Genomic DNA, 17,257 nt, shown 5'->3' on the forward strand with positions numbered 1-17,257 from the left:
TCCAGAAATGTCTCAGTCCATGTGAAATTAATAACAGACGGACCCACAGACAGTCAGCTGGATATAACGATCATTATGTCACCAAATTATACATCAAGGAAGAAAAATTCTAAATGATACAGTGAAAAACTTTAATTCACTAAAATCATTGAATCATGATACAATTATCATTCTCTTTTACAATGGGGGTGTGCTGTCGGAGGGGAAATCAGCCTTTAAAGAACTGTTCACCCAAACTGTGCTGCAGACACACTAAACAAACAATTTGAGTGTGTATGCAGTCACAGTTTAATCAAACAGTGACTCTGTTAATGAAAGGAGAGGAAACAACAGATTTCCTCTGTTTCTTCAAACTCCAGTAGAACCAGGGTAGTGGCTGCTAATTAGGACACACACATACCTACACACACACACACACACACACACACTAACCCAGTCTCATCAGAAAATCGGGCCGGCCTCGGTATGAACGTAGTTGCGGAGCCTTCTTAGATGCGTGGAATTAGAGGTGTAATCTTTCACCATATATTAATATCAAATAAAGTAAATAACATTCTGGCTCAGTGAACGACACAGCGCACGGACGATGATTCATCAGCACGCTACGACGTGGTGTACCGCATGGCAGCTTCCATAGCAACAATAAAAATGTTACATTTCTACGATTTTCAGCCGAGATCTGAAAAAATATTCGTGATAACAATTAAAATATAGATCATAAGAATGAACTGGCTGAACATTATGGAAGCAAATAGATAATTTCTCTCTAGAAAAGGTGTCAGAATGTATTTTAATGCGCAAACTATATTATAAAATTTCATTTTTATCTGAAAAATTAAAAGGAATGTCCGCCGTTTCCGTTTAAACAGACCGGAACTTGAGAGTCACGTGATGTGGGCACACACCAATGCAAAAATAATGGGCAGACAAAAACGTAGGCTTCTCCCAATTTGAGAGGCCAAATTGGAAGAAAACTACAATTTTTTTTCAAGTGGACCAACGTAGGTATTACACGTTTTCTGATGAGGTCGGGTTGCAACCACACACTCACACACACATTATTTATAGACATTGTTTCAGCCAGGCCTCAGTTGTGAGGTAGTGTCAGTCACTGCTGTTACTCTGTGTCTGCCCTGGGGCGAGATAGACCTCCACACACACACACAGACATACACACACAAACACACAAAGTATCTCCGTGTTTTTCGTCACTGCATCCTGTGTCAATTAGTGTCAGCGTTAACAAACAAACAAGTGATACAAGTGTTTTGAACGTGTAAATATTTCAATAGCACCTTCAACATTCTTGTCTCGGTATCGTAACGTGAAGCCGCTGCAGCTTCGACTCACACGTACACACATGCTGCTGAAATATTGAGCTAACAAGGAGGAAAAAAACAAGTTGATGTTTTTCATGAGGCAGTTGTGAAGCATGATGAGTGCTTCACTAAGCTAAATTACACTAAACCTGGCAAAAGTCAACATTTTAATTATGTCAGGATTTAATCTCCATACTTTTCTGATTGCTTGCCTGGTAAAAAAGGTGCTAAAAATAAACCTTAAAGAGAAAGAAAATCCACATTTCTTCATATCTTGGATCTTTTCTTCCTTTTTTTTCTTCCACACGCTAAAAAAGCCATTCTATGCAAAACTGTAAAGGCTCTGAAACATATAGTAAATCTATAAATTCTGAATAAGTACGTGGACCACTGGACTCTATATATACTTTTCATTCATATTGAACCATGTTTAAAGTCAAAGTTTAAGGTGTGATTGCCGATATTCCTGATCTCACTAACTCGATCAAGCCTCAGCTTTTATTATTCAGGCGATGCATCCGGCTTCATGTATAAATTCAGACAAACACACAAGCCGAAGCTTCAGCGAAATTAAAAAGACAGTGAGGAATCTCCTTCGTTAGGCAGAAATGAAAAGGTCACAGTGTGAGATGGTGGCTAATGAGAAGCTCTGTCAGGCAGCGGCTAATGTCAGGATTCTCTGCATTGGCTGAACTCGTGCCAGTCGGTGGCGTCACGTCGTTCATCTGCCAGCGAATTCATCTTCTGCAGAACTGAGGTTTGATTGCAAGTTTATTTTTGTGTGGGTTTGCCTGTTTTTTTCCGATCGGCTCGGTATGAAGAATAACTAGTAAACTAGGAGAGAAGTCAGCCTTGTCTTACGGGCTTGTTGACGTTGTGCATTGTTTTATCGCTGATGGTGAGAGTACTGGGTCCTGGGGCTTCATGTCCCTGACTACATCTCACCGGTTCAAGTGTGTCTTTCTTTGACCTCAGAAACAGAACATGTCAGAGGACACACATGCCCTCACTTCATACAAGAAGGTGTGAAAATGTTCAATTATTTACAAAATGTGGTTTCTATAGGTGCTGTGTTACAGAAATGCAGGTACCAATGGAGTAACTGCTTCACATTGTTGCTACATAGTTGTGCTTCACCAGACTATACCTATATTAATAATAGATACTATACTAGAAAATCATACATTGGAATAATGTCTAAATACACTAAAGATTGGTCTCTTCATACTATGTTGTATCTTTAGAATATTCCTGATAAAATCCTCATTCTGATGCTTTATGTATGTAGTTATACTGAATGTGGTATATGTCAGTTAATGGGTTATTTTGGCTAATACTTGTTAGTAAAAGTAACTTAAAAATTAAAAAATTAAAATTATTTCTTGGACCTTTCTGCCTAAAGAACTATGGTATTATGAAATTATATGTTTTGATGTCACACACAGTCGGACGTCTTCAGCTTTACTGAAAAAGAAGTATCTATGTGACCGTTTTTTCACAACCTCCGAGGTAAAAAGACGAAGATCCATCATTTTTTTATGGTTGTTTTTATTATTCACAAATAAACACTTTAGAGTAACTGAATTAGTCGAGACAGACACTGAAATCATTGGTGGAAATTTCACTGCACTTGGACGACAAAGGCATTAAAACATGCAGTGTGTCACCACCTTTCTTTTATTAACACTTCTACTTTTGAAAATGTAGAGATATCTTCATTCTTCTCCCTCCTGCTGCGACTCGTCGGTTGACCCTCGTAATGCTCCGTCTGCTAAAGTACAACGAAAGTGTTCTCTCGCTCTGCTGTCACAGCCTTTTTCACCTTTAAACCCATAATGTGAGTTCAGAGCAGGCGAGAGGAACCTTTTCCCCATCAAGGCTCATTCAAAACATTCTAATGGTCATATCATGGTCATATTAAATCAATGAACACACACTGCACTGGTGAGATGGCTGGAACTGCTCCTCTAGGGGCCACTTGTCTGATGTCTGATGATAATGATGATGATGCTACAACTGGCTGACAAACATTTACCTTTAGAAGAATAGTGTGTTGTTTCCAAAAACACTCAATTCCTCTCACACACAGAAAGACAGAGAAAAACTGAGCATTTCTTGAGGTGTCCTTCAGTTTTTCTTCAGTCTCACAGCTCTTCAAGACACACTGACACAAGATGTTTTCAGCTTCTTAGCTATTAGCTCGCTCATCACTAAAGTTGTCCACACAATATTGTCTCTTTCAGGATGTGGGCTCATGAAAACTCCTTTATAGACACCAAACCGGAGAGTGGAATTTGTTAATTTTTTATCCAGGAGCAATTGTCTTTTACTTCAACCAACTAAAAAATGTAATGTTGCTCCATGTGCTGCCTCCCTGGCAGTTGCCACGATGCATGTCAGCCATAACAGTGACCTGACATTCAGCCAGAAGTAAACATGCTGAAGAGCATGTTTTCTACTGTTGTGTGCCATCTTATTTTACAGCAGAAAAAATGCTGTTGTGAGAGTTTTGCCTGTCTGGGAGTTTGTTTGTTTGTGTGGAAGCAGATTACTCAAAATCTACTCTTTACTAATGCTTTCAATATACCTCTGTGGAGGGTGACCCAAAGAAGAAGCCACTCAATTCTCCACTTTCCATTCGGATTTAGATTTGTTGAACATTTTCCCAGAGAAATGAGGCATATTCAGGAGACTCATATCGATGAGTGTGTCCAACTTGGTGCAGCTTGACTGAGTTTAACTGGAATGTTGGGCTTTGGTGGATCCATTCTAGTTTATTTTAATGTATTTCTGATTAGATTAATTTTTGCTTCAAACTGCCTCACAGAAGGTTTTGAGGTTCTCCACCTGGTTCAAATCAAATAAATCACATATAGTTTAAAAACAAAGACTTTAGACTGATCTAGCACTTGCATCAGATTCATCCTGAGATACTTCACGGAGTTGCACTCTCATCAAAGTATTTATTTACATTAATCGTCTTAAAAAATAAAACACTCTCCTCTAAGAACCAACAACATGTTCTCAAGACAAACCACTCACACTTCAAAACAACCTTCAATTAAATGAAATGAAATGTAGATGCGCAGGCGAGCGCGTTCAACCTCCGGCGCATTTGTCTCATGTCCAGCGTCGCTCGGCTTCACATCAAACGGACGTCGCCATGCAGATGACAAATTGAAAACAGCTGCAACTGAGACAAGAATTCAGAAAGTCCTGCTTTTATTAGAAACAACTGAAGTGAATGATGCCAAGTGAATAATGATCTCCTTTCCATGGCTCCCACCTCAATATTTCATAGTAAGTGATGATCTCCCAAACATAAAGGGTGTCGCTGCATCCATATTTCATTGGAGAACATTGCAGTGTAACTGACATACACAAGGAGGAAATGTGCTTACAAAGCATCAAAAGAACTGTCACACAGTATGGATGGCTGCAGAATAATATAGGGCACTGCTGGATGGATGTAACAAGCTACATAGCTACACGCATCATTTGATCACATAATACAAAGCTACTGTGAGTGTCTATGTGTAAGACACGCATCATTTGATCTGGTAATATAAAGCTTTGGTGCCGGTTTGGTTGCAAGTTGTGTGTGTGAGTGTGCGTGTGTGTGTCTGCGTGTGACATGCTTCGGAGAGGTGAGAAAAAGTCAGGGTACACACATGCAGTGTTAACACAACATGTGACATGCATCATTTACTTGGATAATACAAAGGTGGTGTGTGTGTGTGTGTGTAGGCTGCAAACAGTGGTATATATAACAACAGGGCTTTCTCAACAAGAGAGTGATGAGTCCTGTTACTCTTGAACCACACACACACACTGGCTTTCTGCTAAATTAAGCATCGGAGGAACCTACAACACACGAGACAGCGCAGGCGTGTGCAGATACACACACAAAACCTTCTGACACAGAAACAAGCTCACAAACAAGCTTAAAGAGACACTTGTGACTGGAAATATATGCAATGCATGTACACACACACACACACACACACAAACATAAAAATGACACAGACGTATGTGCCAGTGCCATGCGACACATAAATTGGGGCATGCATTATTAACTGTCTGAGATTTCCGAGCACATGTTGGGACCGTGTACCTCAAAAGAAACAGGCAGAATCTATGCATGACAACAAGCGAGCACGGGAAAGAGACAGGGGACTTTTGGAATATTCATTCCATGGGACTTATTTTATAGTAAAAAGTCTGAAGTTTGTTCAGTAAACTAGTCGATAAATTCACACTCATGAAAATATGATGTTGACCTTTATTAAACTGTTTTTGGTGGTTGGGACATACAAAAAGCAAAATACAGTCCATTTCAATAATGACTCAAACTATACATGTCAAACAGAAGTCCACATATCGACAGAACAGTTGTATCACAGGGTCAGTTCACCTGAAGTACACACAAAGAAAATACATCTCAATTATCTCTAGTGATGTTTTGTTTGTCCACGTGTTGAGATATCTGGCTCTGAGGCTTCTGCTCCCACACATTCACAGGGTTTTCAATATTATTTTTGATGGTTTGGATAATACACAGATCTTTTTCTGATGATGAGTTTTAGATGGAATATTTATCTACATGAAAACCAATGGTGTTCTAAGGATTATCCAGAGTATCAAGGATGCAGCAGGAAAGTGAGAATAAATGAAACATTTCTATAGTTGGCACCAAAGCAGCTCATCACATACAAACCAATCTGTCGGATGACATAAAGTCTCGATCGTCCATCTGGCCCATTCATGTCGTAACTCATCAGTTATAATGAGATGTACATTACAAATTCATTACGTTTGACTTTGAAGAGGCAAAAAACATGAAATGACACAAGTAAAACAATTTAAACAAAAGATTTAACCAAAGAATAAAACGTTAAAACAGCTTCAAACACTTTCATTATGTAGCTCTGATACTGTGCTGTCAACATCTCTAATTCAAAAATAAATACTTTGAAACACAAGGTAGAATTACCTTAAATCAGAGAATTATACAGCATGCTACTGCTTTCCACAAAGTTAAATAACACATCCTGTAAAGTAAGCACAATTCAATGCATCAAAGGAGGGACGGGCAGCTCTGTAGTACACAATGTTTGGAAATCTACAAGCAAAGTGACAGACTTTGTTGTGGTGCTGATGATCCTAATCTCCAGAATGTCTTTTCCTGGGGAAGAATTAATTGAGCTGTGCTTCATTTGTCTGTGAAACAGCAACAAAATCCAGAAACGTGCTTCAAAACACGTCTCTGGCTGTTTATTTAATTCCAGCCTGCAGTTATCACACAGCCTACATGAAGCTTCGCCCTGAAACAGCCTGAAAACTCAAAATGAGGCATTAAACGTGAAACTGAATCTGTGTTTGAAATAGATTCCAATTAAAATATAGTATAACCAAAGTGTAATTTGTACCAAGGGAATCTAAATAAAAAGTGTTTGCCCATTACTCCTACTTGACTAACAGGAGAAGACACTGATGTAACTTTAGTAGAATCAACATAACAAAGTAAAATGATTGTACGTCCTGTAATTAAAAAGTAGGACTAACTAACAGGATCCGTGACTTTGTGGGTGTCACTCACGTCCTCTGTCTGAGATCCCGTGGAGCCTGTGATCTGAGGAGAAAAGTTATTGTGTCGCTGCATTCGAACTCTTCACAGTTTCCTGTGATGTCACTGTGCTCGCCCATGTTCACAGTCCTCCTTCCTGCCCACAGATCAAACATCAGAACACCTTCTCCAAGATAAAGGCCAAGACGGCTGCAGCCAGAGCGAGTCCGATCCCCAGCTTCTTCAGAGCCTCCCTGTCCAGACTGTAGGAGCCGATCAGCAGGGTGGACGAAGAGGAAATAGAAGAGCAACTCTGGATGCCGTTAGGAATCGGTTCCTGAGGAGGGAAACGCACAGAAAGACAACCACGTGAGACTGAGATCAACAAGGGGTAGAGACTCTTCATGTGTCATTCATTCACAATCATCCTCACATTATTAACACTATAATAATATACTGTATTCTTTGAGACGGACTTGGTTAGATTGCTGTCCTCAGCAGAGACACATAGATTCCTGGATCCGATATATAATTCACAGTAATTCAGTCACACTGCATGATGGGTGTTCACCATTACAGGGGTCTTCCTGCTCATTAGGAGAATAATTCATATGTAAGGTAAGTATTAAGTGTTTCAAGTAATGTGCACTGTTCATCAATCAGCACTGCAGAAGTGTTCATGGTTAAAAAATGAGCTACTTCAATTAACACAGCATGAATCCTCCCGTCATGTTCTCTATGTGATGTTCGCACGCACGCACGCACGCACGCACGCACGCACGCACGCACACACACACACACACACACACACACACACACACACACACACACACACACACACACACACACACACACACACACACACACACACACACACACACACACACACACACACACACACACACACACACACACACCCCTCCTCTTGTCCTCCCCCACAAGTTTGTGCAGCAGCAAAAGTCCATAATTCACAATTAGGGAACTATATTTAAATTAAATCAACATCAAAAACAGACATTTGACAGCAGAGAGCAAATATCTGAAATCAGAGTTTTGTTTTGGATAATTAATGAGTCGTGAAAGAGCAACGATGAGGACAGGGGAGCAGGGGACAAAAAATATTAACTCCGGAGGGTAGGAGAAAGAAAATATCTGCAGTTTATTTTTGCCACATCGATCAGCCAGATTACAATTTGTTCAACCCATGGATCTTTATAAAAGAGCCATTTTATGTGAGGGGGTACATTACCGCCCTTCGTGGATCATTGCTTTTGATACTTAAGTACATTTAGAAATAAATCTACTGATGCCACTTAAAATTAGGATCCATTGATACTGGAGCCGCACCACAATTAAGGAGAGCAAGGTAGAAAAACAGGACATCATTATTCCCTCCACTTTCTCCCTCCCCCCACCTTCTCTTTCTCTGCAGCTGCTCCCTCTCTGCAGCCGATTTTCATTTGGAAATCATCAACAATAAACAGAATTGGGAATCCACTGCTTATTTCAATATTTTGTGGATGAAGCGTTCATAAAACCGGCCATTTGCCTATGCAAATGAGCCCATTTCAATTATGATGCTATTGTGTCTCTGTGAAGCAGTTAATGCAGTTTGCTTGGATTCAATTACTACAAAGTGCATTCTATTGAATCTGGCTGATGTGGAGAAGGTGCACAGCGATACAGTCAGGGAGAGACACACGAGGAAGTAAAGGTTATAATGTTACTGCAGCGGTGACGAGAGAACCATCAGAACTAAGCTGACATGTTTCAGTTATTGACGCCGTTAATATAATTCAGTTGGCAACACTGAATATTGATAAGCTGCCCTGCTTCTCCCCGGCCTCCACCCTCGCTCATTGATCATCATTCTGTTAGATTACACATTTATTTAGTTTTATCTTAATGTCTGGGAGCCGAGACCTGAGGTCCGATTTCACGCAAAACCGATTGATCGCTAAATAAATAAATAAATAACCCCACACAAGACGTGGTCCTTTTTAATTTGAGAGAGAGAAGCAGCCCTTGTCAACAGCTCGGTGGAGATCGATGTGGACGACCTTGTGGTAGTTACTATAAGTCTCCCTCTGCATGGCAGCTGGTAAAATGTCTTATCACCACAGAGGAAAGTTGACACAGAGGCAGGATGATATCGAGCAATTGATCAGCGGCTTTCTAGAATGACCTTTAACCAAGTTCACCGGAGATCACTGTTAGAGGTAAGGCTTTGATATTTACCAAAGCCACACCGACTCCTTCTCTCTTTCTCGCTCCTCCCCCGCTCTCTCACTCCCACTCAAGGGTTTCCATCTAGTCTTGTCAGAAAATCCTCTGTCATCAGTCAATTAGCTTTCATCCTCCATCTTTTTTTTTCTTCTTCCCCAGTTAAGATTTACCCAATATAAATCATTCTGTTTACCATGATGAATATGTGGCTGAGCACGTTCTCTGTTACCTTGTCATCTTATGTTATTCAAAAAAAGTTCCTCCATGAGACGGAAACTCGATGATCAACTTGAAAAGTTACTTGTAGGAGTTTGAATACACACCTCCTGCACCTGTGACCTGTGAAGTGAAAAGACTGACAGACTCCGTGGAATCCAAACACCTACCTGTATGTACAATATGTGTCCCTATGTAACTGAGAGTCAGCCCCTACACCTACATGAGCCACATGCACATGGCTGCGTGTATGAGCAGCTGCACAGTGTGCGCACTCTGCCGCTCCATCCCTCCCGCTGCTCCCGCTCCCTTGTCTTCTCTGATGGTAGCGAACACTATCTTCCACCCACTCTTCTTCTCTCCCCTTCGACTGAATGGTTTCCCTGTTCCGGCACACAATGGAGGATGGATACTATGACTGACAACGCCTACGTGACACATCCATAGGTCACTTACAGTAATGGCAGACAATAGGTTGAGAGAGAATCGGTAACAGAGGTCTGGCCGGCGCGTCCTCATTTGCCTAATGCTGGGACCATTGTTGGACTTTAATGGTGAAACTGAGCCGCTGTCGATGTTTTGATGCGTGAAAAGCAATTGGGTGCTTTTTAACAAGGTGGCAGTCAGATCAAGTCACAGTGTCTTTACAGTAAATCATATCAATGAGCCTCATTACAAGTTCAGTGAGATCATAGTTAGAGTTCGGCTTCTTGGCTCCGACTTCATCACTTCCCCAGGTACAGTAACATTGATCTAATTGGGACAGATGGGAAAAATATCTTTATCCTGTTGGAGCCTGCAGGTGGATGCTGGGAAGGTGGAGGGGCAAGGCAGCGATACTGACCCAGTGCAACAGAGGCACTCAAAAGTAAAGAGAGCGATAGGAAATCTTTGCAGCTAAAATAGACTGTGTAGAAATACTTTATGACATGCACTGAGCTCAAAATAGTCTCATGATATTCTCCAAAAGGGCTGAATGTGAGAACGCATGGGTTTTGCACACATAGAGGTCTACAAAAAAGAAGTCAAGAGAGATTTTGGTATCCATGTGCTGTAAACAAAAACACATGATCTCTGTAACAGGCTAAGTTGTAAGAGGTTACATCCTGAATGCTGCACAGATGTCTGTGTGGTTATGAACGCGTGTGAGTGGAGAATCTCAGATAAAACTCTGTAGAAAGTCCAGATCGCATTGTGCGGACATTCTCCGGAGGTCATGTCAGACAAGGACCTCTGAGAGAGGATTGTGGAGAGTGAGGCATGTCACATGATCAGAGCAGTGCAGCTCGAGTCGACCCCCTGAACGAGCTCACAGGCGTCACTCCATTTTTGTAACTGGGTTAAAATCACAATCTGAACTCATCAGCACAACTACATTTGAGTTATTTTGAGGTTACACTGATCCCCTTTTAATAGGTTTTCAGTGTCAGCTCACAAAATGTCAGTGGAATGTCCAAGAGGAAAAGAGAACTTTGTTTTCCAACATTCATAACTTTTGTAACCATGAGAGAATGAAGGCGAATGGCAAAACTACAATATATTAAAAGCACTCTTTTATTTACGGCTTTGCTTGCTTAGGAAAGAAAAAAGGTCACTGTTGAATAATTACAGTAAACTGAGACCAAAGGAGAAGCAGAAGAGCCAAGGACTGATGAAACCAGAGAGAGGAGAAAAGTTCAGTCTACTTATCTGTCTCTCTGCAGGTGTCTTTATCAACGGGGTGCCAGGACAGAGACTGAAAAGTACAGTCTAAAATCTATTACTAGTTAGGAGGATAAGTGAAAATCCAAGCGCCAGTAGGTGCATGTCAGCACAGTGGGAGATATCGGAGGAGAGGGGGGGGGGGGGGTGAAAAACAGAAAAGAAATGAGGAAAGCATGGCGAGGAAGAAAGGGGGGGCAGGGAGAGATGAGAGATGTGGCTTTTGGTGATCAGCACCTGAAAGCTGCAGTGAGTTCCAGCATGTGTTTGTGAGTAAGTGTGTGTGTGTACTGAGGTGGATAATGTCTGTCTCTCTGCTCACAGCGGTAGAACAGTGAAAAGTAATCCTCTTGAAAATCATCTAGCACTACACCAGGGGTACAGAGGGGCTAGCACAGCCAGACACTTCTCCCTCAACATCCAAGACTCGCACTTTTCTCTTCTGCTTCATATTCAAACATGCACCTATTCTTTTTTTGTCTCTTTTAAATCTCATATTCACACAAAGATACAGACACACACCACAAAAGCCACAAAGCACAATGTGCAGTGGTCACATTTCTCACATGATCCTCACCAGCTGTCAGTGTCACTCTAGACAGTGTGTGTGTGTGTGTGTGCGCGTGCCTGAGAGCATGTGTAAACAGATACAGTGACAGGCTGCTTAGTCACGGGTGATTTGACAAAGCCACAGTGTCAGAGACAATGAGCTGCAGCCGTATTTACAACTGGACAAAAATGCTGGGAAGAAATGAAAGACTGATAATAAATAACTTATCTGTTTCAGATAAATATCTTTGTTGGAACTTCACTGTCACTGCGAGTCCCAGTGCAAATGTCTAGAAGTTATAGGGGACAACAACAGAGTAATAGAAGCTCAGTGGGGGACATCAATCAGAGTCTTTCTCTGTTGTCATCTGGAGTTTCCACCATCGATCAGTAAAACTGTAAAAACCCTCTGTCACGACACTGTATGTGTACACATGTATACCTGTTGTCAATCTACACAGATAAAAATCTGCAGTCTCGTAATCCGACATCCTGTTAAGTTACACTTTGACAGAACTTGTACTTTCATGTTACACACGCACAAGCTGAATGTATGAACCTGTCCAACTTGACTTGCACACAACACAATAATATATATGTAACTATACTATGGCTAACTAGAAGGGCACTAAAGCAGCACACATCTCCGCCGAGGCCCAACACACCACTAATAAAAAAACATTTAAAATCACAAAATCTGAAATTTGATTTAAAAATGTTGAAAAACACCCAATCCTGAATTATTTACGAAGTGCTCCACCCCTCCATTTAATATCATGGAAATCAGTTGAGTAGCTTTAGAGTATTCTTGCTAACTAACAGACAAACAAATGCAGATGAGAAAATAACCTCCTTGGTGAAGGTATTAAACTGGGAATTTACCAGTAGATCATGAGCAATGTGAGTATTTTCTCCCATTATTTATAGAAAGTGCATCGAAGTCAACAAAAGCAAGAAACGCAACAGTGGCTCTTGTCTGCAAGACACTGGTATGAAAATCAATATCATTGATTTTTTTCTTCCGTAAAACAATCAGAAAGTGACAAATATCCTCTGTGTCCGAGGTAAGTGTTGCTTCTGTTGTTCTGGATTATATTGAACTGTTTTTAGCTTCTAGCCGTTGGCTCCAGTTATTCAAGTTGGGTTGGTGTTCAAGCCAAGTGGTTGTGTGTCACAATCTAGCACCAGCTACCTGGGACATAAGAGAAACCCAAGCCGTCATGAGAGTGTGTCACCCTGCTCACTCTCTGCTTCCTCTGCTGCCGTCTGAGCAACACAACAAACCACCAGCACCCACCTGCTGATAGACATTTGTTTTCCACAGGCATCAGACTGATTAAACCACATTGACTGTATGTGTCACGTTTTTTCCACAAATAGGGTCAGAGTTACAGTAACTAAATACAGAAGAACACTACATGTGTGTACAGTCAGGTGTTGGGTGCACGTGTATGTTTCAAACACATGACGTGTACTTTTTCCAGGTAAACGTTACACAGACGTAACATGTAGATAAACATACATCGTAGACAAACACTTGCTGATCAACTTAAATGAAGGTCTGTGATTTTGAATAAAGGAGGTGATGAAGCCTTCAGTTCCATCATGTGTCATGGATACCATTGGTTAGATAAAATACTGGTAACCAGTCAAAGTGAAAGTATGCATGCTCATGGGGGGGTTATTAAAGTCTAAAATTTACTACTGGGCCCTCTAGATGTGTTATGGTCAGCACTTAGTGCAGGGAAATGATGATAAGAAGTCATTAATGTAAGAATGACATTTCTGTTGTCACTTAACGCAACAGGCTGTACATCAAGAAAAAGTCCACATACTCCAGATGCTCATGAAAATAAGAGAAGGGACATTTATTTAACCTTTTTCAGACATATACTCTGGAAAAGGACTAGAAAATCTTTCTTAAGTGAAGAATGCAGCAAGAGGTTGTGAGACGTGTTCACAACAACTTCCCTTCGTGGTGGTTCAGAACAGGAAAAAACTCCAATTAACGTCGAAAGCAACTGACTTGGACATTTGCGTTCATGCACACAGCCCCTCCGGACAATTTCAGGAGAATGTCAGTAGTTCTGTGCATGTCTGAAATGACACATACTGTATGTCCAGAAAATACACAGCCTACATACTCATACTTATCTCTTAAAACAAAAAAATACTGTTGCAATAACAATGATTATTTATTGAGAGATACTCCTCCTAAACTGCAAAACAGTTACAATACTGATGAGAAAACATGTTAAGCTTAACATTAAAGGATTGTTAAATCTGAATAAAACACAAAAAGCCACGTGTGACTCATCTGCTGAGGAAATTTGCTCAGAGAAGTTTGTTTACAAGGTCGACACTGAGAAAAGACTGTTTCAATGATAACATGGAAAACAAGGCCAAAAAACATCTCCCCAAAAAAGAATGCCTCATTAGCAAAACATGATTTTCTCTCTTTTCTGCCCAACAGTTGCTGGCTAACTGCTTTATTATTAACATCTTCCATCTGTGGTTCCAAAACAAAGCTCGGAGCAAAGGGCATTCAAGACCCTCTGACATTTTAAATAAACAAAACAGATTGGGGCTGTGAAATGCCATTTGACATGTTGGGTAAGAATGCTGAGAAAAGATGTGACGGTTTTGATGGCTTAACATTTATTCCTTTGTTACCCTGACTTTGGTTCTTCAAGTACACACAAAGCACAGGCCATGTAATACAATTTGACATGCTAAATGAAATGCTCAAAATAGCTACGCCTGCTGTTTAATGGCATAACAAATTATTTGCAACGAGAGTAAACAAAGTCACGCAAAGGCCAAGCAAAACCTTTTGACATTTTAAATAAAAAAAGTTTTAAAATAGACTTGAGAGGATTAACTGCATACCGACCAGAGAGACAGCCTAATCTTTGATTTGTGTTCTTTCCTGACAATAAGGACGATGACAACATGTGCACATAATGCAACATCAAAGCAACTATCCATAATAGTTGCATGTCAACACAGAGCAGTTCAATTGTTTGGTATAATATACACATTTTTGTATTACGCCTGTTTGAGTATATGTTTATGTGGGCATGTGTTTTTTGACACAATTATTGTGTCTCATATAGCCTGCGGCAAGTAGGAGTCTGCCAGGCACACCGAGGGGACTGTGCATCGGTGTATGTGTGTGATTACAAAGATCAGTGTGTGTGTCTGTGTGTGTGCGTAAGCTTTGTTTTAGCAATGAACCTGTATGTACTTATGATGCAAAGTACCAGCAATCCCACACACTCAGCCTATACCAGAAGATTATACATTGACCACATCCATACACTGTTTTTAAATCCCTCTCCTGCCACCACTTCACAACAAACCATTCACACACAAACACACGCACGCACACGCACACACACACACACACACACACACACACACACACAGGACAAAAATATAACGACCAAAATACACAAAGAAGGAAATAAACAAATGGAAATATAAAGAGAAAAGAAAGACAGCGGTAAGGCTGAAAAAACAAAGCAACATTTTTTTTGTATTCTGTCAATTTATGGTTATGGTGGAAAATTGTTCACTACTCGTATTACTTCTCCTCCCTCTCTCTCTCAGCGCTCTCCTTTTCTATTCCGTCTTTCATAGGAACTGTCAATTTGCTGTCTCGTGGAGGGAGCAGAGCCATTTTCTTCTCTCTTCCCCTATTCTCTCCATCTCCTTGAGAAAGTATGCTGTGAAAAGAGCTGATTATTGGATGGCACTCAAGCTGCTTCGCTGTCTCTTGGTCGCTCCATCTACCCTGCTCTCTCTCTCTCTCTTTCATTCTTGATTCATTTTTTGGCCTCTCTCTCTCACACACATACACACACACCTCTCCTCTTTATCATTTAATTTCATCTGAGGATGAAGACTGGTGAAGATACTTTCTCTTCTTCTTTCCTTCACCATGCTTTTGAGTGCTTTCTCTGCTATTGTGTCCGACTAAAAGACTCATTACTGGCCTTCCTCTCCGCTGGAAAGTGCTGTTTGTGTGAATGAGGGGCTGACAGGCTGACAGAAAGGTGAGAGAGAGAGAGAGGGAGGGAGAGAGAGATTGCAATGCATTGGCGTTAAGAAGACCTCTCGTTATGCCGCCTTTACTTGTTTACACTGAATCAAACAAAGTCGGCATTCCGCTGCCTCCGTGTGTGCTTTTAGATAGCATGCTGGTGTTCCAGAATCACAGCCGTGACGTAGAACAGAACGCCATCCGTGTTTGTTTTACCGTTCAAGCTTTCATTTTGACACAGATGTGGTTAAACTCTGTGACTATCTCTGATGTCGGCATAGGGGCGGAAATTAATGACGCCCCCCCCCATTCCGGGTTTGTACTTTTTTACATGGAACGCTGAGGCGAAGAAACATCCCTGTCTACTGTGGGTAAGGATGCACCTTCTGCACTTCCTAATTCGGATTTAGAGTCACCAAGAGGTGGCTAACATCATCACTGACATGGTCTAAACTCTACCAAGCTCGCCACTTTCAAACGCAAGACGTATTTTCATTGGCTAGCTCCTGCACGTCATCATTTAATTCAGTTCAGCGAATGCAGTTTACCTAAATCCTATGCCTCACCCATGTGCCGTCAGACTATCTTACTATCTAAGTTGTGGATTACTTGCTCTTTTCTAGCCCATCTTCCTGAGATCTCCATTCTGCATGCCGAGTCCTGGGCTCCTCCAGCACAGACAACAACTTTCAATTCAGAGCTGTCAAAGAGTGCGTACATTGGCCTACTGTCTCCAAAGTTCTATCTTGACTGGGGGTCTGCTGTGTCGCCACTTGCCGCTAACTGCCGTTGCGCTTTTCATGTCTCAGTTATGTGTCAGTCTTCCCTTCCGCCTTGCTCCACACCTAACGCGGCACCTTAATTAACAACCTCCTGATGGGTAGTTAGAATCATGCATTAGAAAGACAGGGAAAAGCACATATAGGTTACATGGTGACCAAAGATTATTGTCTTTAGGTCATTTATTTGTATATTTTGGGGGGTATGAGAGCCTATAAAATTAACTTAAATGACCTTCAAAAAAGAATTCTTTTTTTTATCTTTGTGAAAAACCAAGTCCAATGTGTAAGATCTGCCATCCTTTCCCCTCCGCTTCACCTACTCTCACCAAAACTAAACGGCTTTAGAAACAGTCAAGCTGCAGCATCAACATTCTTTGGCTGCACACGGCCATAGACCAGTGCCATTATATCACTGAGTCTATCCTTGTTTCTCATCCATCCATATTTCCTACGCCTGTCTATATATTCACACATCCATGCATCTATTAATCTGCTCATCCATCAATTGTGCACATCTAAGCCATCATGTTTCACATCCATCCATCCATACCTATCTGTCCACTTTCAGGTCCATCCGTTCACAGCTTCCACATGCCACTCCTCTATAAATCCATTCATCTAGTCATCCGGCCATACTGCCTCTTTCTCCCACACACATCGGCATGGTGGTGACTACTGTGCAATCATCTCTCGCTCTCTCCATCTCTAAAATGAAAGATCTCTCATAGTTCCTTGTTTGATAAATGGACATTACAGACCTTAGCTATCCAATCATCTGTTCATCCACCAATATGTCTGTTTTTTACTTTCTCTCAAAATTATCCATTGCATCTTGGTTGAAACAACAAAGCTC

General features: G+C 41.1%; 1 protein-coding gene across 1 annotated transcript in view; it reads right to left on the reverse strand.

The window, feature by feature from the left end:
• Window positions 1-5,583: 5,583 nt before the first annotated feature.
• Window positions 5,584-17,257, reverse strand: part of cdkal1 (CDK5 regulatory subunit associated protein 1-like 1) — a 224,467-nt gene continuing 212,793 nt past the window's right edge. The window contains exon 15 of the mRNA XM_062399418.1: window positions 5,584-7,222. Within this exon, the coding sequence (XP_062255402.1) occupies window positions 7,061-7,222 (162 nt within the window). The 3' untranslated portion in view covers window positions 5,584-7,060. The remainder of the gene's footprint in view (window positions 7,223-17,257) is intronic.

The sequence above is a fragment of the Platichthys flesus genome, chromosome 11 (genome assembly GCF_949316205.1).
Source record: "Platichthys flesus chromosome 11, fPlaFle2.1, whole genome shotgun sequence".
In the NCBI taxonomy this organism is placed as follows: domain Eukaryota; kingdom Metazoa; phylum Chordata; class Actinopteri; order Pleuronectiformes; family Pleuronectidae; genus Platichthys; species Platichthys flesus.